Here is a 20,659-nt window from a genome sequence, read left to right as displayed (position 1 = left end):
CTGAAGAGAGAAACCTGTCAGAAGTACAGCCAAGGAAATCTAAGGTGTCTTGAACACTTGAAGCCTGTGTTTTTCTTTTCTCCCTCTGTTGTCACTCTATTATTGATGTGGAAAATATGACAGCTGAAAATGTAAACACTTTTCTTTGTCTCATCTTGCAGGCCGAAACAGCAGCAACAGAACAATTTTTCCTTGTTCCCTTCTACCAAGGGCTGGAATTTCAGAGGGGTAAGTTTGGTATTGTTTTGTTCATACTCTAATATTCCCTCCTGCTTCATTCTGTTGCAGTGTAACTTTGTAGTTAAACCATTATCTGCAAGGACTGAAATCATGGCAAAACAATTATAGGATGGAACTCTTAATTTTATGACCTCTTAAAAGGCTTTCTAAAAAACCCAGCTTTTGTTAATGCGATTGGCTTACTTATTATGACAGGTAGGGGGAGATAACTTAATGTGAGTTAATGTACAGTGTGATTTAAAAAGAAAAAAAGGGTGTGTTTTCATATCTGAAAATAAAATGGCAAAACTGAAATGATGCATACTGGTTTTGAAGTGCTTTAATATAGATATTTGTAAAGTTACTTATTGAAAGCTTATATATGTGAATTTTGCAGAAATACAGTTGGAGAATCGTAACAAAAATTACATGTATTACAAGGCAGAAAGGACTAGGTTTTCTTTCTGGTTGGCTGAGCAAGGAAATATGGAAGCATGTGTGTTCACACAGTAACTGAGTGAAAAGGTACATGAAAGAGCAGTGCAAGTGAAACTGAGAACCTTAATGTTTGCTGGTCGTATCAGGAGCTTTTATTAAGTTTGCTTCAGGTTTCAGAGGTATACTTCTGTAGATTAATTCTTTCCAAGAGTCATGTTGTCCACCCTTTGTCCTCTACGACCTGTGAAGCCTTCTACACCATTTGTTGAAAAACTTGGTGGTGGCAGCGTTCAAATGGCAATGGTGTGTTTGCCACGTGTGTAAGTACCATAACCTGGGATACAGTCTAGGAGAAGGAGTTTTCGCTTCATGTTGTATCAAAGTCATAGTATTACTGTAATCCTTTGGTTAAAGGACAGGCTTTTCTGCCTTGCAAACTTCATTTGGTATAATAAAGAGTAAGTTACCATTACTTGTAATGTAGACTGGCTTACACTGAATCTAAAGAGTTCAGTTTTGTATTCAGGAGAGCAGATAACTGTTTTCTCTGAGCTTCTTATAACAAAACACTTAAGTAGAAAGACGTTACTTAAATGCTTTACTGAAACGGTAAATGGCGTTGACAGGTTTACTGGTCTGTGTGGTCATAAGAAGGTAAGTATAATTAAAATGAAAAATATTTTTCACAATACCTGATACTGACTTTTACATTCTAATTTGGTATTTTAGATAAAGCATCCATTATTGGTTACTGTGAGCTTTTTATTTTCACCATCTATTTCTTGTGTTGCACCACAAAACTACAGGGATGAGGTTACTAGCATTACTGAGAAAATAGTCCCTCACAACAGCAGAGAATGCAGGGAAAATACCAACAACCTCTAATCGGTAGATTAATTATAAATTTCAGAGCCAGTTTAAAAGTAAAGTTGACTCTAGTATTTCTCCCAGTTCTCACCTGTGCTGGAAAAGTAATCAAGGAAGACGGTAAGTATGAAAGTAGTAGGAACAGTATTGTAAGTATGAGTTGTAGCTGGAGAAACAATGATCCCAAGTTCAGAGAGCAATTACTCACTGGGAGTAAGGGCTTAAGGCTGGTAAGTGTGGTGGCATAAAGTCCGTGATCCAAGCTGCATGGTAGAGGTGAGGTGGTCTAGCTCACGAAGAACAGAGAACTGGGGAGTAAAAGACTTCAGAATCAACAGAAATCAAGAACCTGAAAGAAGATAGGTAGAGGTAGTATTAGAGAAAACAGGAAGCGAGTAAAGGATCTTCAAACCTCTTCCTTCACATGTAGAAATGAAGATCTGTGGGAGTTGTCTGCCACCTTATTTTTAAGGAAACTTATGGGATGCTAACACAGATGACAAGTTCTGTAGTTCTAATATTTCGTCATAATTGGCAGTTGCAGTTAATAATTTGAAATAAACTACTACATCAACGGAAGAACCTGTATCAGTTGTTCACTTGATATGTTTGGGTGCCAAAACCAAGGCAGTTGAGCACTGGAAAAGAGAGCTAAGTCTCTATTGATGTTTGCATTGTGTCTGCATCAACTTTATTTTGATGGATGGAAAAATTGTGTTCTAAAAAGCAAAATGAGCAGACTTGAAGTCACAAAGGTTTTCATACAGATGATGAATGATAAAAGGTTAACTTTAATGTCTTTTCTCAAACAGGAGTAAAACCTTATTGGGTAAAACAACTAAGTTAATGTTGACAGTGGAGCAGTGCCATGCTTGAGTATAACAAACAGAACTGGAGCTGACTTACTCATAGCTATGTTTTTTTAAACATCTATGCTAGTTCTATATTACAGACTATAATTTTCAACTGTCATGAAAAATAAGAGAAGAAAGTGGTTAAGCACCAAATTGCAATGTTGTGTTGATCTACCTATCCTCACTTTGCAGTCAGTTGACTGATTTTAAATGTCTCTGTATCATGCTGATAAAGTGGGCATGTTAAAGCATTCTTGAACACACACCAACGTAAACCTCAAAGTAAGATAAGGAAGGCCCAGATGCTAAACATTTACCAAAGAAACTCCTCCGCACTTCTTTTTTCCTCTCCTTGCTTAAATTTAGTTTATCAGAAAAATCTTTTTTTTTTTTTTCCATGTTGAGCAGCTCTTTTGAGCCCCATCGTTAGAGTTCATATGTAATTCTCTCACTGGGGATTTCCATGTCAAGATGATATCGTTTATGTGTTTCTACCAGTGCTGTCATTTTTAGATAATGGTAGCAGTTACTTCCAGAACTTTGGGTAGTGTTTAGGTATCAGAGAGGAGAAGGGAATTTATTTAGATTTTTTTTTTTTTAAATAAATCATTCAATCCTGGTTTAGATTAAATTTAGACTTAAAGTTACCAAGCAGTGCAATCTCTCTGCTATGTGCTTCGCCTGCATATACGCAGGGCATCAGGCTAATTTGGTCTTTGAAGAGATTGTATAGTCAGGTGTCCAGTAAATAAACTATTTTCTGCAGTCATGCATGCGCAGTTAGACCATGTCAGGGTTAAAACTTCTGTGGTGTTTGCTAGTTATGATACAGTTGAGTTACACACTTGTGTGCTATTTTTTTCCATAGTAAGAGTAGTTAGGCTTATTTATAAGAAAGTTCTGAATTCAAGAAGACTAAGAATCTCCTGAGGAGTCTCAGATTTCAGCTACTTTATCTGTCTCCCTTCCTGCTCCCTTAAAATCACCCACTTTCTGTTTTTGATAGCAGGACAATTTTCTAGACTTAGTTGTGTGAATAGTGGACTTGTGTTACTGAAAGTCTTTTTTTTTTTTTTTTCCTAATGATGTATTTAGATATGTTTGCAAAAGTAATGATACATAGTAGTCCCACTGTTGATATGATGACATTTCAGATGGCTGTGAAGAAACTGCCAGACAATCAAAAGAAAAGCAGTTACCTGATTAATGGAGAATATTGGGGTTGTAGGCATAACTGAAGAGGGTGCTGGTTTTGTCTCCACTCATCATCGATACTTCTCTCTGCTCTTCCACCAAGAGCTAGCATCATTTCCTGCATGTTTTAAACAAACATCTGAACCATTATGATGTTTTTTTTTCCCCTACACACCAAATTTGCATGAAGAACTTCAGTGCTAAAGATAAACAAATAGTGAAATCTAAACTAACATTTTGTACTTGAAATAGTTTGAGGCATGTGTTTGGAGTGTAGTTGCCTGAAGATTGAAGATAATTTACTGCAACTAGACTTCTTCCTATTTCATCTGTCTTTGTTTCCTTTTTTAGTTTTGTAAAAGCATTTAACTAACCAAGCTGCAGATGTGGTCACCTGAGAGGAAGGCTGATCTAATTTATGAGAAGCTTGACATGAAAATGTGCTAAACATGCTGAAGTTCAATTTAAGGTGTGCAAGTAGTTTCTTTGCTAGTTTTGCTGCAAGTGTGTTTGTGGAGAAAAAGGTGTCTTTCATACCAAATGGGAAGTATTCCCCACTTTTCAGACAGTATTTACGAAACTATTTATTTTGTGCAGGCTGGCAGACTTCAGTTATTCCCTTCAGGGTGCATGAATCTAAATAAGATAAAAGTTGCTAAGAGAGAAGTTCATTCCTAGCTTTAACTTGATGATTAATTACGTAAATTACATAATTATATACTGCCACAGAAAGCACCTGTTTACCTCTCATGGATTCTGACTGGTTTTGCTTAATGTCTGTATCCACTGATACTCATTTGCTTGAGCAATCATGTTACCTGTAATAGACACTTACTAGTGGTGTCACAGACTTTTGTTCATACTTCTTGAAGCAAAATTATGCGCTATGTCTCTAGATCCAATGTGCTTAAATACCATTATCTCATAGTATGACCAATATGATTTTAAAACACAAGTTATACACATTAAAAAGTTCATGTGATTTTCTGTTACTTTAATATACTTGTATGTTGTATGCACAATTTAAATATCTTCCGGGGCGGCGGCGGGAGGGGATTTCCTTTGCATAATTGTCAGCATAGCTGTGAGTGGAATGATTACACCTATGATGACTTAACAGTCAGAAACTAGTTACTTCACGTGTCCTCCACGTGGGGGAGTCCTGCTCGCATCCCTGCTCTCCCATGTCTGCTCTGGAATTACATGTACACTGATCCATTGCCCTCTGTGGAGTGTCCTGTTTCTTCTAACCTGCAGCAGGCTAAAGAGATGCTAGGTGGATGCTTGATCCCTGACCTGTCTCATCCCCCTTTCTCTTTGAAAAGAAAGAGTATAAATTCTGTATTCCTTTTTCTCTTTTCTAACAGATGATGAATTCCTGTACTCCACTTGCTCCTTTTAGATATCTTCCTCTTTCTTCTTCCAGTGGGTTGTAAGCTCTTCCATTTCAGAGTTTAATTGCCCCAGCACTTCTTTTTTACTGTCTTTGTTCAGGCTTGCTTTTTCCCTGCGTTTGTCATGGTGCTGTTGTGCCTTTGTGCAGCATTGACCTTTCTTGGGCTAGCATGTCTCTGATACCTGATATTAGAAGTGGTAGGAAGCAATTCTGTAAGTCTTTCTGCTTTAATGTGTTAGAAGGTGGATGCTATAAACATAGAGCCTGTATAATGGGCTTAGGAGAAGCCAAGTTTCTCTGTAGCCTTGTAGTTCGTTCTTTGAAGCGTTGCAGGAGCAGGGAAACTACTTCAGACTGTTCATAGCAGTAATACAGGGGGAAATAGAAGTATTAAAAATTCCCTTCTGTGATATACAACTTGTCGTTCAGAAGACTAGAGCTCATAAGCTGCAGCAAGTAGACACCCTGGACACAGGTTTTTATTTGTAAGAGAGTTGATTTTGATGTCTCCCTGCTTAATCTATGGACAGAGTTTTAAATGGTTTAGCTTATTATTGGTTTTGTTTTTGAACAAACCATTGGAACTGTTGTTGATTAGTCACAAGACTAATTTCTCTTGGAACAGCAAGGTTTATTTATGTTGGCAAACAAATAGAGATGCTATCAGAAATTCATTGTGTGGCATTTGCGTAATTGAATAGCACTCAATTCCATCTGCAGTTCCAAAACACACATCAGAATTTTTGAATTCTTAATGTATACACTGAATTTAAAAAGCAATTCAGTGGGACCAGTTAGAAAATTTTGAAGAATTCAAGAATGTATTATTCCAAACTGATGTGTGAGTCAGCATGGTTTAATTACCATGATACGTTCTACCCACAATATGTGATGTTAGGTTAGGTATGTCATGTCAGAGTGTTTTATTTGGAACTCCAGCAAAACATGGTTTGTTGATATATTAATTCTTAGGCCTCTGATAAATGGCTGTATCTTTTTGCAGGATCAATGAGTACTGTAAATTACAAGGTTCTTTGCATACAGTAGTAATGCAAAATCATGAAAATGTGCTGGAGAGAGACATCTATGAGTTATTTTAAATGACTTGGTTATAAAGGAGAATGATGCAGGCTGGCCTTTAGATTTCACCAGGTTTCTAGTAGTTTTGGACTCAGGTAGAACCTGTGCATGTTTTATGAGCTGCTGTTACTCATGCTATCTAGAGAGCGCTGTAGTGCCTAGGAGTTTGCAGTATTTTCATTAACTCAATTCAGTAACTGTTTTATTAAACTTTCACAGTTTTTACATCTAAAATAATCCATGAGTTGAGTATATAGCCATTAGACCTGTCCAATTACCTAGTTTAAAGGGCTACTTTCAAGTTAATTACACGCTAGTTGTATAAATTACACTTTAGATTCTGTGTTTCTTGGGGCAAGAATTTTGAGGCATGCTTATGGAGCACTTGGCTAATGTGTTCTTGAAATGAAGAGGCTGTCATAGGCTTTCACATCTGCAAGACTTTTCCATCATTATTTGTACTGTAAAGTGTAGATATTTTGTTTATTAAAGCTCAGTTATTCAATTAATATTTTGAGTTTTTCTGGTAATGAAGATAGTGTGATTTTGCCTATTCAGAAGGATTTCTTATTTCATATTACCTTTTCACAGAATAGATATTTTCTTGGAGAATACTTTATACAGTCATTCTGTTACCATTGTAGGGCTTTGTTTTGTGGATCTTTGTAGATGCTTTGTAACAAGTTTATTTTTGTTCCGGGTGTGGTTTGTTATTTATAGTAGAAATATTCTGTATATGCTATAAACCCATTATGCCAGCTATTTTGCACATACAAACAATACTGAGCTAGAAGCAACATGTGATAAAGCAGATAGCCTGAGAGAATGACAATTGGACCTAAGTTTGATGTTCTGTTATATAGCAGATTTCCTGTCTTTAATCACAGATGGGGTGTTACCTTGTACTCCTGCTGTCATTTACTGTTCTTTTCATTGTTCGACAGCAGATGAACTTGACCCATGTTCAATTTAACTCAAACCGAACTCTGCCCATTTCTTTGTATTTGTTTCCCCGCACCCCCACCAGTGGCTGCTCTTTGAGAACACGTGATGTGAAATTACCATTTCCTGTGACTTTGTTTCAGAAACTTTTAATGGTTAACAGGGTGATGCTGTTGTCCAGCTGAATGTGATATCACTCAGTATGAGAAACCAGCATTTTGCAAACAATTTTGAACTATATATGGTATTTTATTGATGCTACACTGTTTCAGAATAGCAATTTTATTTTAAAATTACTAGTGGACAGAAATGGTTATATGCATGGACTGTAATTGCTTTTTTGTTTGTTTTTACTAGTCATGATCCTTGCACTAGAACTCTGTGTTACCATGACCTGTTACAAAGATGTTTTATTAACGTCACCCTTTTCTACCAAATCACTGTGATGCTCTGTTGTCTAATTTGCTAGCACTCTTACTCACTGGTCAGTCTAAGTTGATTGTAAAAGCTTTTTCCAATTTCGTAGTGCTTAGCTAGTACTACTTAAAACTGTGGAGTAAGTTTTAAATAAAAAGTAAATAAATGGGCTACGCACTTGGAAAAGGTTGCAAAAGCGTAATTTGCAGAAACAGTTGGGAAATTCTCTGTGCTGTACTGCAGGTTTTATTCAAACATCTGCCTCTCTGTCTCCAGTTCCACAGGTTCTGATTCAGGTTGTCAAGTTGTACTTGTGACAAAGCTAAACAAAATCTTTTAAGGACCAGGAGAAAAAGAAAGCCTTCTGAAAACTCCTGAACTTCTGAAAGAGCTTATAAACAGTCCTCAAGAGCTGATGGAAAAAGAAAAGGAAATCTTGAGTTCCTCCTGATGTTTTCAATTGAAAGAGGCATTTTGAGTGGGTTTGTTGGTACTCTCTATGAAGACTGCTCTTCATCCCAAACATTAAAGTACTTTCACAGCCAGATTTGCTCTGAGTTGTCTCAGTGTTAGAATGAGTCCTAATTATTTTTAAACTAAATGTAAGAACAAGATTCTTCTTGAAAGCTGATGCTATATTCTGTGGTTAGAATGTACACAGCCATGAAAAATTATGGCTATCTTTTAAAATCTGACACTGATGCATAGTAAGAGCAGTATGATGGTGTCTTTTATTTATAGCAGCCTGGAAACAAATGTTGTTATTACAATAGCGACCGGAAAACAAGGTCTCCATTTTGCTAGATATCATGTAAACATAATAATAAACTGATCTTTCTTTAAAGAATTTATAGTCTAAATGTTTGTAAGAACATACTGTAACATTTCCTAAACAATACTAAATTTATTTTTTTAAGTAAATTCAGATCTGTTGAAGATCGTAAATTCCACTTATGATGACAGATTTTGTAATTCTCTGATTCTACTACATGTTTTGAAATAGGATATTAAATCAGATGGAAGATGTATAAAGCATTGCGTATAATGTTATCCTAACATGATTTGAAGTAATATTCTAAAATTCTTTAAAATGCACATTTAAAAATATTTATTACTTTGGTTTTGATTCAAAAATTGTACACTGGTAGTGTCTCTTTCTGGATTGTGGTTAATGGTAGAGCCTTTCATGGAGAGTTGAGTTTAGCATGCTTGAAAGACTCAATGCACAATGAGAAAACACTTTCAATCTGTTTAGGTGCCAGAAGGCTTCCTACTGAATTTGGAAAGCTTATTTCTTTTTCAAGCACTGTTTCAAGTTTTCAGTGGTTCACAAACTTAAATATTCTCAAAAGAAGTTTCAACAGTCACTGTGTCCTCTCAGACACTTCTGGTACAAAGCAGATCAGCAGCCTTGTGAAAAGGTCGTAGAATGAGGGCAGTTATACTAATCCTAAGAAGATTAGATTGCATGCCCTTACTGGAAGGATACTGGAAGAAGATAGGAGAGGAGAATCGCAGCGCTTTCTGAGGATACTCAGTTGGACAATGACTGGTGCAGTTCAGTGTGACCCTTGCTTCTGAGCTACTACAGTCATATAACCAATACTGAAAATCACTGTAACCAATAATAAAAATTATTCTCTTCTCAATGACTTCAGAAACTTGTGACAATCTTTCACATTCTGGGAGGCATCATCCCAGAGTTCTCCAAATCATTATCTCTGGGAGTATATGTGTGAAATGATGAACTCAAGATAGTTTGTACTATGGAAGGTGGAATGGGCAAATTTGGAGTCTTGCAGAGACTTTGCTACCAGTAAGCATCTCTCCCAGCTCTTAGAAGGAGCCAGGTCAAGTGTCTGGATCTCCATTTCATTGTAATCACAGAATTAGGAATAAGTTGACACTGCCAGGCCACTTAGCACATTCCAGTTAGGTAGAGGCCGGTGTTCAGGCCTGTGAAGCATTATGCCAGGAATTTCAGTTAGATAAAATGCAGTCAAAGGCAATCGAAGAGGTGATATCAGTAGGTACCCTAAAAGTATCTTGTAGTCTTAATGATTACAATTATGCAAGCTTTTGCATATTATCCTGTTTAACTGAATTCTTATGGCCTTTTATTGTTGTAGCTGCCTACAAACCTGCATTTAACTTACTTTGGCTTCTGGACGGGGTAAAAGGGAATGTTACGTGTCTTCCTACCACAGTACTTCAGATGTGTGCGTTCCCCTTCGTTATACAGTTAAAAAACCTAGTTACAGCAGTAGGATACTGCCCTGAAATTATTTATTTATTTTATTTATTTATTCATTTCCTTCGTTTTAAGAACTGTAGAGAAGCAACAGTGAAACTGCTTAGGTAGCTTTGCTTGCACTTTGCTATGATTTTGACAAGATCAAGCAGCAGAAGATCCTTGTAAGCTGGCTATACACTGTCAGAATAAAGACCTACCATGTGCTTGTTGTTATAAACATTTGTCAGACTTCAGCCTTATGCCACCCCAGTGCTTTGGGCATTTTACAAGTGAGAATACTAATGCAGGAAGGTTTCTCAGACAAACTGTTGTCACGTATTTTTTTTTGAATTTAACATGAATACCCTGTGTTCATTCTCTGTTCCTGTAAACCAAAGTTATAGTAATATGTAATTCCTTTTACACACAATTTTGTGGATGTTTCTGGGTATTTGATCCTGTGTTCACAGTGCTATCTTGTTTTGTTTTGTGTTTTGTTACTGCATGGGACTCAGCAACAGTACTATGGCTGTACAAAGACTGAATGAACAGCTTTCATGTATTTATGTATTTGGAATTTGTCAATTAGATTTCTTGGCCTCAATATTTTGAGGCAGTTGTTGCCTGGAATCTAGATACGATGTCTTAGACTTCCTTCTTTGGTACTTGTGTGGGTGTTTATAATATAAGTAAGTTCAAGCTGCACTTTCTTTCAGGTGAATGCTGTTGATGTTGCTGTCAACAAAGTGCAGACTGCCTTGGAGCAGACATACTAAGCTGCAGGGATAAACACGGATAAAATGTTGTATTTACTTAGAGGTCAGAGAGCAGTTTTTACCATCCTGTTAATCTGTGTTGACTGATACAGGTAGAGAGGGCAGACTGTTTTAAATTTTGTTTACTAGGTTGATGAGAGAGAGTCTGGTTGGCCAGTCTCATGCCTGACACCCAGCTGAAATCTGTGGTATCTGCCTTTAGGCTTCTTAAAATCTGATGGCTGCTGAGGCAGAAGGTTATAGGTGACCTAAGTAGTAGTCCAAGTGTGAATATAAAGAAGCATAGCAAATTAACATGTTTGCATGTTGTGGTGTCCAGGAAATGGGATGGATTCCAGATGTTACCAGGAAATCTGATTGAAAAATGCCTGCCTACCTAAATTTATCCTTGGTACAATTTAACACCTATGAAAATCATAACACTTCAAAATTTGCACTCCTATATTTGATCCTGGGTGAGGGATTACAAATTCCAATAGCAAAGGATTAGGGTTTCCTGTGATTGCGTGAAAGATTGTTTAAGAAATAGCTTAATCTAATGACAAGTTAATAAAGAGAAAGGAAACAATCCTTGAAAAAAATTTGCAGGCTTATATATAGAATTTATATGGATTTCCTTTGAAAAACAAACTGTTCTGCTGGAAGGGTCTGAAAAGAAGGCAGCTAGATTTGGTTTTAGGTCATCTTTGGGCAAGGAAGACAGGACAACAGTATTTACAGTACCCCAAAAGGAAAATACTTGAGTAATTAAAATGTCTGCTTCCTGAAGATTAGATCTGTTAGTATTTTCTGTGTGCAGAGAGATGCCATGGCTCTTGTTGCCAACGAAATTGGCTGTGACTGGTATCAGTTTCACCTTTTATCTTCTTTCTCCAAGCTCAACAGAAACTTTTTATTCTAATCAAGTTTTGAACTGATGAAAGATTACACCATCTCACTAAGTACCTGTTTTCTTTAAAAATGAAGTCTGAATTGCTGTTAGCTTGCTACCCAAATTCAAATTTTTCTTGATATTCTTGCCTTCTGGAAGCATGCAGAATTTTGCAGCTGGCAAAAACAGCTCTGTGCTTGTAGATGTGGGCAAGTCACAAAAGATTGACTGGGATAGGGGCAGTGAGGTGTAAGGATGTAGGGTATGTGAATTAATTTTCTGTTTGTGTGTGTAAATGGAGAGAGATATATACATAGTTAAAATAATTTACAGGATATAAGATATTTAATCAAAAGTGAAATATTATTACTGATTAATCAAAGGAAAAAGGAGATAACTTTTTTAAATTACGCCTGAGCAAACAATAAAAGTAATATCTTAAACCTTCATATTTATTCGTGTTTGCGTTCATAGTGCATGCCCATTTATCATTGTTTTTCTTCATTTTTTAGACTGAGCTGATAACCTTATGCTTTAAAGAATCTTCGGTTACCTGTAAATCATTTAATAGAACAAGTTCTGAAGCACTTCTCTGAGTGGTATTCATCCTTAAGACATATGAGCAGATGAAGCTCTGTTGGTTTAGAAGTGGAATTACTCAGTTGCAGCAGCTAGAGCTGAATTAAATGACAAGTCCCAGATTGGCCTTAACACTTTTTTCAGTCCTTAAAGTGTTGTGGTATACCTTCGCTGGAAGTAAACACTATAACATTTCACAACAGATACTTACTTGTGATTTCTTTCAGCTTTAGTAGCTATGACTGCTACCTGAATCTCCTTTTCAACATCGAACAAGTGTGTAATGCTGAAGGTGCTGCAGAACACATGCTTTCGTTGTACCTGTAGATAAACTGTGCAGTAAACAGTAGCACAAGTTAAATGTGTCAAGCAATTACCTCGAACTTGGTAAAGCAAGGACTTGTCAAAGGATAAATGGCATAGAAAACTAAATAAATTCTAATATTCTTATTGCATATTTCTCATTTTAATATTAGTGATGATGTTAACAAACTATGACTTTAATTGTTAAAGTAGCATGCTGTTCTCAAACAGCACTCACCCTCCCTGCACCTGAAAGGTCTAATTCTAGCTTAACATAGGGAATGTAATAAAAGAAGTTTGTGTGCTTAGCTGAATACATAGTTTGAACCTTAGATCTTTTAACATAGGAAGTATGACAAAAATGTATTAATCTTATGTTAACTATACTGAAAACTTGATTCTTTTGTATGTTTAAATGAAAGAGTTGACTGATAGATTCAGCTGTTTCTCTTTTTCCATTGTGGATACTTGCCTGAACTTTTCTTTTCATGCAATTATTACATAAGTCTTAAACAAAAAGGTGTCTGTGGAATAGCTGTAGGAACGTATTCAGTCTTCTAATATGACTAATCATTAAGTCTTCTAAATCCAAGAATGTGCTGTCTTACAAACGTATAGAAAATATTTTAAAAGGTAAGCACTCCAGAAACTTTTTGCTGTGTATTTGCAGTGTGTGTGCAAGGGATCAGAAAAGTTATAATTTACACTTGTCTTTACATTAGAGTCCACATATGCTTTAAAAAAGAACCAATTCTCATATAGAGCTCCTTTTTACTAGTTTCTGAGGATAAGTTTCACCTGCCCAAAATAGTTAATTCAGTTTGTGATGCAGGAAAGATGTAGGAAAGCCGTTTTAGATCACTCATTTTTCCTTGCCATATAAAGCACTATGATTTGATTTCTTGTGATGACTATGGATTCAATTTTTGGGGGTCAATATTCTGCATTGTTTTGTAGCTAACTTTGTCTAAGGGAAGTTGATACCTACGTATGTCTAGATTTTGATTTCAAATGCACATTGAAACTGGTATATATGAATCATATGCAAATATACATTTTCATAGAATGTATGGGAAGTTACGTATTTTAATAACTTGCAAATAAGCACCTCATGAAACTTAGCTTTTCTTACCTTGAAGTAATATAACTTAATATGATGGCCAAAAGAGGCAATTAACTGAGTATATATTAAAGGAAAATATGTACTAGAAGGTGCTGATGACCTCACTGACAGTTTGAGAGAGACCACTGAAGACTCTCATTATTAGCTGGTAGTTCTTTTTGTTGTTCTTGTCCAAAGAATGATTTGGCATGCAAATATAAGAGCTCTCAAAGAAGCATTACAGTTTGCAGTTTGGATTACGAGTCTGGAACCTAATCCTGTAAGTTTACTGACTTCATGTTCTCAATGACATTGACGGCCAGTGTGTATGTGTCGGGGAGCCCTTGCAGGAGGAGATCCACAGTTTTGAAATTCCATGTAGGCTGGGAAATTTTGTCATTGAGGTAGCAACAGTCTTACTTGGTATTTTTAAGGCAGCAATAAGTTGAATGCTTTCTTGATGCTCAAAGTATCTAGCTTTCCATACTTCAGTGAAATAAAGGTTCACTAGGTTTCATAGGATGCAGTTGCTAAAGGCTTGCTTATCTAGATTGGTGGAGAATCAGAAAAAATGGAGTTTCTTTGAGTTATAATGAACTATCATGGATAAAATCAACTTTGCACTTGCTTGGCATGTCCTCACATGCAGAATTTGAGCGCTCTGCCAAGCTCATCTTTGGGCCTTGATTCTTGGCTGATTCTAAAACATTCTGTACCGAGTTCTTGCCGTTATGCCTATGTTAATTAGGAACTCCTGCTTAGCGTATCCCTTATTTTCTGAAGTACTGCAAGTTTTCTGTGAACTAAATGCTTAGAAGTTCCACCCAGTGTCTACTAGCTATTTTGTTTTCTGAGGCATCTACGCTTGAAGATAGTTGTCTGTCCTCAAGTTTAAAGCCCATTGCTGCTGATTAAGACTGAGAGTTGCATAGGTCGGAGATGGACTGTGTTTCGGTTACTGAGTCTCAAAGCTGCCAAAGACTTACCTATTACTTTAAAAACACATTAATGATGTCTTTCCCTTTACCGTACTGGTGCCATTCAGTTGCTAGCAATTTTTGGTACGCTTTTGTCTCTCTAAAATATTATTCGAAGCAATCTATGAGGAAAAACCACAACAGAGATAGACACGACAATACGTATCACTCAGCTGCTGACACTTCTAGTACGCTGCATGACAGGAAACGAGAGCGAACTGTGTGGCTGCATGGGGAGGAGTTCCTGCCGAAAAGTGAAGGAGAGACATAGGGACTCCTTTGTAGCAAAGGCTTTCCACTGTCACGCTGAATATTAAGAAACCTCCTAAAATCTGACTTCAATACAAAGTACCTCATGGTGTGGTGTTGCTTTTTCATGCATCATCAGGTAAGTGTAAATTTGGGATCATGTTACTTTCGATCGTTTGTGTGTGTGGCATTGTAGTAAGTTGAAATTGCACAGATACTGCTTCCAAGCATGCCAGGATTTAAAACTAGGTATTAATGAAACAGAAATACTGCTTAGCAGGAATGTTTCCTTCTGCAAGGAAAGAAATTTGTTAAAAGTTTAGATAACATACTCTGATATTCCCAATGGGATGGGTGACAGTTTATTTTTTTCTATGTATTGGTATTTTATTGTTGCAGGATGGTGGTTTTATGGTTTTGGGTTTGCTTTTTTATCATACATGTATGAAAATATCTACCTCTGTCTCCTAGTGTGAAAATTAGGATTTTGGCTGATGCTAGAGGTTTAAATGGGAACATTTATAGCTATATGCATAAGCCTATCCATTGTCAAAGTGAAAGCTGTAACAGATCCTATTTACAGTGCATAATGATTCTGCTCTGCAGCATATGTATGTGGAACCGCGTGGAAAATCATGCAGTTTTAGACATTGCACTTTGGAAAGCTATGGACAGAAAAGTAGCAGAGTTGATAAGAATGGAAAAAAAATACAGACTGTGAAGAAAGTTTAAAAGATTTAGCACGTTGTGTGTAGAAAAATAAGACTTGATATGAGGTACAATTTGTCTCTGTGTGGGAACAATTATAAAGTTGGTACTTGTTCTCTCTATTTGCCAAGGGTAGCACAGGAATAAGTGGGCTTATTTCATAGCAAGGGAGTTTTAGGTTAAATATTTTTTGGGGAAATGCTTCCCAATTGTAATGTTAATTAAGCAGTAGAACAGAGTATACAATTTTATTATAAAATCTGTCATTTCAAACTTTTCAGCGTAACTTAGAAAGTTACATTGTACACATTGACCTATTTTACATGTTGTAACAGTTAGTATTTAATACTTGATTGTTCTTAATGATTTGTATGGGACTTTGGTTTTGGGCTGTTAATAATGTGTGAATAAGAGTAGCACATTAGGGTCAGAAGTGCACAAATCTCATCTCTGACTTCGCAGCTATAGTCCCAGTTTGTAGCATCCTTCCACTTGTTGGAAAACTAGAGAGCTGTCTCTTATTTAAGAAGCAAAGTTATTTTAAAATATTTGTATATATGTTGAGTAAAACCATACTCTGAAGTTCTTAGAAACATGTGATAAAGGTGGGGGCCTGTACTGTGATGCAAGCAAGTCAGGAATATGTTCAAGGGCCTATATGCTCTTGGGCTTGCTGTGGAGAATGTGACTTGAGTATACTGTGGCTTAAGACTGGATTGGGGTCTATATTGCCACAGTTTTCATGGAACACCAGGGAGATGCATGTTTGTGAAGTAAAATCTCAGTTTGTTTAGCATATACTAATATTGCTGAGCTTATTTTGACATCTTTTAAATTGGGTGCAAATTCTGTCTCCTGTTCTTTATGCTTTGTCCAGAATGATTGAAGTCTTTATCTCTCTGTCAGTTCTGGTTGAAACTAGGCAACAAGTTTTACAAAAATAAAATAATTCAAGAATCAGGAGTCACAGGGATATCGACCAATATGCTGTAATCCTTGTTTCCTGAGAAATTGAGCTAAGGTGTTTGTGTGTCTGTTTATATATATCAAACTCAAAAATAGATACAGCAACATGTAATTTTAGTAAAAGTGGTGATGTTTTTATCTGCAGAAAAATCCATTTTGGGTACAGCCATTTTATCTATTCTGTGTGATGCTGAAGAATAGCACTTGAGGTGCTTAGATCAAAAGCTGTATGCAGATACCTGTCTGGGGTTTTAAAGGTACAGCCGGATAATGATGCTGAATGCAGAAGGCTGGGGACAGCAGACTAGCAGTAGAGTATTAGAACAATAAGGGATTACTGCAGTTTATGCAAACATAAGCCAATTGAATGCCTTGTGGAGACCCAGTTTATGGAAACTGTTTCATTCTGCTGTATGTGGTTCTAGTGCTGTGCACAGCATCAGCAATCCAAGCTCTCATTTCTAATGAGATGCTCCATTGGATTCTTAAAACCAAACAAACAATAAAAGCCCCAAACCTAAAAAATAAATAATATAATAAAAATAATAATAAAGTGTCATTTGAATGAATCTGCTTTTCAAGTGAGAAAATGTCATTGTGATTTTTGTTCCAAGAAAAAAAGTTTTACCTCTTACATAGACAGATGTAGCAGGTTTGGAACCAGAAGTGGTGGTTGACAGCTGTGATTAAATGGTCAGCTGCAGCAAGTACAGGTCATTGCTGTCCAGTCGGAGGAAGTCCCCATGCCTTCAAGTGCACAAAACCTTTAAGGGTAGAGTTAAAGCATTAAAATAGCCCAACTTTATTCTTGCATTTACAACTAGACCTATAATAAACTCCCTCAACACAAACATACAAGGCTAGGAACTGCGACCTGTTCATGTCAGCTTGCCAAAGGCAAAGGAATCCAGGGGATATTTGCATGCTGACTGGGACTCAAAGTCCTTGGGGACTCAAAGAACTGGATCTGACAGATGCCAGCTCAAAAGTGTTTGTGAGAAGAACAGAAGATGAGTGTAGATAGTGGATGGAGTCTTTTAAATTGTCTTAGTTTTTATTTATATGCCAGGTGAATGTAGAATCCTTAGATACTGATTGTGTTAATTAAAAGTGTAATTTATATAGCATTATTCAAGTTCTGGCTGAGAAAGGATCATATAATAAAGATTGCTGTTCACTTATGTAACAAAGAACTCCTATGGGGAAAGAAATAAAACTATGTAGCTTATTTATCCGAATTTGATTTGGACTTTATAATAAACTGTGAAAAAGTTTCAGCGTGTTTAACTCTGCTAGATTCCAGTGACTGATACTCTCCCGTCTTCTGAAAAGGGGAAGGAAGAAGGTTAAATAAAGATAGAATAAATACCAGTCCTCAAACAAAGCTCTGCTGATCCTTGTCCTTACAGCATCCCGTACATGCACACCCATTTCCTGTTGTTAATGTTAAACACATTGAATATAACTTTCATTTCATTGTTCACTTCAGTGTTCATTTTATATTACGTTGACCGGAAAATCTCAAAGCCATCACAATAAGCACTGTAGAAATAAAGTTTCCTCTCTGAGCTCAGAGAAAGGTGAAAAGGAGCTGCCATTTTGTCTGGCAGAGCTGTGAGTGACTCCTCAGAAGTGCTTAAGTAGGTTCAGTGGCAAAGTCTTAAGTCTCATAGATGACCTCACCTCCATTTCAGAGTTTTCTGCTGTGTTGTAACAGACTTAGAGCTTGTATGTTTTTTCGTTTGTTTGTTTTCCTTGAGACATCAAGAACAAGCAAGTTCTGTTACTAACACCAATATACAAAGAGCCCAACAGCTGAATATGTATAAAGTGGGAAATAGAGCCAGCAAAGCATTCTACCAGACTCGGTGCAAACTGCAACCAGATCATCTCTGACTGTTTCTCACTCAAAAGGAATAAAGGTTTTGTTTAGATTTTTGTCGCTTTTAAGAAACCTGTGACATCTTTGGTATTCCAAACAGTAGAGGGCAGCAGAAATATACACAGAAATCAGTTTTACTATAAAACTGAGGAATTTTTTGTTTCTTTTTAGAGGTTAAGCAAGTTCTTATTGCCAACATAACATAAAGAACTGTGATACTGGAATGCAGGGTAACAAGTTCTGTTCTTTTCAAAAATTCTGTAGTAGAATTCAGTATTCTGAAGTTATGGTCCCAAAAAGCATGTATGATGTATCATTCAGCTAAAAAAGAGGCGCTATGCTCTGGAAAAACTTGCTTTAAGATGCTGTTGTCTTCCTATGCCTTCAAGCTTCTAGAACTGTCAGTGGTACAGAGGAATACTGGTATTGGCATGAAGGTGAGTGGTAGGATATGGTAAAGGGAGAAGAGAGCAGGCCTTAAAAGATGACAGAAGATTCATTTCTGTCTGAATGAGCTTAAACTAGGGACTGAATTATCACTTGTTAGATGTAGTTGTTTAGCTTGGAACCAAACTTAGGAGGAACACCATATTCAACAGGAAATTCAGACTTTTCTAGCTGGTTATTGCGGACAGAGATGCTTACGTCATTAATACAACATGGTCTCCCTCTATATGACTTCTTTCTAGAACTGTGCATTATTTCAGCCAGGCCAAATTTTTTTTTTTTTTTGGCATCAGTACCTTTGTTTCATCTTAGACACTTGAATGTCAGTGCAGCAGTAGCATGATAAGAGGGAAGATGGGTAATCCTACGTGAGGCTTATTCTCGTTTCAGTATCACAAATCTCCTGGCTTGAAGCTGAGTAACGTGACACCAGTGCTGCTGCTTCTTCTAGTTCATTTCTGAAGTCTGCTTTGTGGTGTTATATCTCTCCACCTGTGACAGGAAATGTTAAATTAGTGATTATTCAACTAACCTTAAGATAGAAGGTTATTAATCTTTTGCCTAGTAATTTTATACCGAATTTGAGCTGGATCCAAGGCATATTTTGTTAACTGAGTGATAACAGCAGGTGAGAAAAATGTTGAAGTGTTTAGTCAGAATTCCCTCCTGTTGCAGTAGGAAGACCAAACTGAAATATTTGAACTTTTTTGCTTTCTGGCTGTGTCATCTGTGAAACTTCTGGAAACATTTTATATTGGTCTGGAGAATTGAAATATTGTTTACTTCCCTCCCAGTCCCCCAAGGCTGTCATTATTTCTTTCATCGTACCTCACTTCTTGCATACCTTTTAACATTTGTTTTGTACAGTTTGTGCCTCATCACTGGACTCTGTGTCCTGACTATGAATCCTCCATACTCTGTGATATAATTAACTGGGAGCTTGATATCTTGGAGATCATTTGAATATAACTTGAAATGGAAACAGTGAAAACTTGAAACAGATCTTATAACACAGAAGCAACAGCAGGTGGAGGTTTCAGAGTCATTAAAGGAATAAATTTGGTCTTGGCAAGAGATATTTTTGAGAGCTTTTTAAGAGAGGGATCAACATGTTAATGGATGGGTGTGGAAGTACTGACGAACTATAAAGAAAAAAAAAAGAGAACCGTAGTGTCTGAATATTCTTTTGAACTTAACCAGCTTCTGTACATGTTAATTATTTAAGAATTAGAAGGGTGCTTAGAATCACTAGTATATTTGAATATATACATGTGGATTTTGCTGATAAAAATTATTTACATATCAAGAGAATTTAGAGGGTAACTGGATTTTTTTGAAGGAATGTTGTATAAAAACAGTGTGAGTAGAAATTCACATGAAAGTCTGGATTATTGTTGTGATTTGATGTCTTTATAGAAAGAAAATGATGGTATGTTCTTGACTTATTCCTAGCTGCTTAAACATTGACTGTGATTCCTTGTACAGAAGGCCATCATCAGGCTTTTGATATGAGGGTTCCTTGTAGATTGAGAGAGCTCTCAGCTGGCTAAGGTGAAACTGATTGATTTTTAAAATTTAAAAAAAAAAAAAAAAAAAAAATCAGCTCTAGCTCCTTTTCAGGCAGACATCATCCACCCTTTAGAGTGTGGCTTGAACCTTTTATGGCCTATGAAGTTTGACTTTTTCTTAAGTATTTGGGCTGTTTTGTCCCCACCTTCCACGTTAATCTCTTTTGGATTTTATTTTTGATTATACCTGATTTCTTTATATTGTGTTTCTTTCATTGGTTTTGTTTTTTAACTCAGTCTGATAGAGATACTGTCCTTTGGGATGTCCTTGGTAATGGTGAACCACAAACTGGAGAGGAGCATAAAACCCAGAACAGTGAATCCCTTCCTGTCTTTTCCTCAACAGTAAAAATTATAAAAAATTTTGTTGGCCAAATGGTTTTCCCTCTTCTGGCAGTTTTTTTTTTTTATTAAACTACAGTGTTTATACATTAATGAATGAATGCATTCATTTGGTCATTAGTCATGACCTACTTTTCTTTCATAAAAGTAGGCAATTGATTAGGAAAGCATTCACGTATAAAATAGTCAGAGATATAAAATACATTTGCATTCATGCCTTTTAGATGTTTTCCTTTGAAAATGCAGTGT

At 36.4% G+C, this 20,659-nt stretch overlaps 1 protein-coding gene across 1 annotated transcript in view; it reads left to right on the top strand.

Moving 5' to 3' along the window:
* The window catches only part of ARHGEF3 (Rho guanine nucleotide exchange factor 3), a 126,670-nt gene that overhangs the window by 32,666 nt on the left and 73,345 nt on the right, over positions 1-20,659 (top strand). The window contains exon 2 of the mRNA XM_086469907.1: positions 162-228. Coding sequence (XP_086326033.1) covers positions 162-228 — 67 coding nt within the window. The remainder of the gene's footprint in view (positions 1-161; positions 229-20,659) is intronic.

The sequence above is a fragment of the Leptosomus discolor genome, chromosome 9, assembly GCF_034619465.1.
Source record: "Leptosomus discolor isolate bLepDis1 chromosome 9, bLepDis1.hap2, whole genome shotgun sequence".
Lineage (NCBI taxonomy): Eukaryota > Metazoa > Chordata > Aves > Leptosomiformes > Leptosomidae > Leptosomus > Leptosomus discolor.
Note: the sequence above shows the minus strand (reverse complement) of the source record. Positions and strands in the feature narration are given on the sequence as shown.